The 463-nt window shown below is 26.6% G+C and overlaps 1 protein-coding gene across 1 annotated transcript in view; it reads left to right on the top strand.

The window, feature by feature from the left end:
- Positions 1–463, top strand: part of LOC108688936 — an 11,440-nt gene that overhangs the window by 8,203 nt on the left and 2,774 nt on the right. Inside the window, exon 10 of the mRNA XM_018195488.1 lies at positions 123–341. Coding sequence (XP_018050977.1) covers positions 123–341 — 219 coding nt within the window. The remainder of the gene's footprint in view (positions 1–122; positions 342–463) is intronic.

Below are 463 nucleotides of genomic sequence, written 5' to 3' on the forward strand. Positions count from 1 at the left end.
ATTAAATGCAGTGCAGTGTTAATTACGTAATAAATAATTATTATGTATTTTATTTATGTATTTTATTTATATCGTTTCCGTTCGTTTATTGTATTCAAGATATGTTTAATTCATTTTTTCAGAAAAACTATATGAGAATAAGACGTCGGTTTCACTCCCTTCAGAAAGGAATTCTACTCTCACTGTTGAGCAATGGATCTTCTGGGGACCTGCGCATGTAGCAACAGCATCCCTTTTGATACTTATATTCTTTATATCTATTTTTCTAGCACTGCAATTTGCACTGAAATATAGAAAGTACCATATCGCGGAGGACTTAGATACCTTGAGTGAGCATTCTGGTAAGTATCTAATAATTATTAAAAATTTAATATCAATAGCAAGTGATTATTTTATAAAATAAAATTAATTATAAAACTGTAAATTTTAAAGTTATATTAATATTTCAATTAAAATTAATTAT

Source organism: Atta colombica, unplaced genomic scaffold (assembly GCF_001594045.1).
Source record: "Atta colombica isolate Treedump-2 unplaced genomic scaffold, Acol1.0 scaffold25, whole genome shotgun sequence".
Lineage (NCBI taxonomy): Eukaryota > Metazoa > Arthropoda > Insecta > Hymenoptera > Formicidae > Atta > Atta colombica.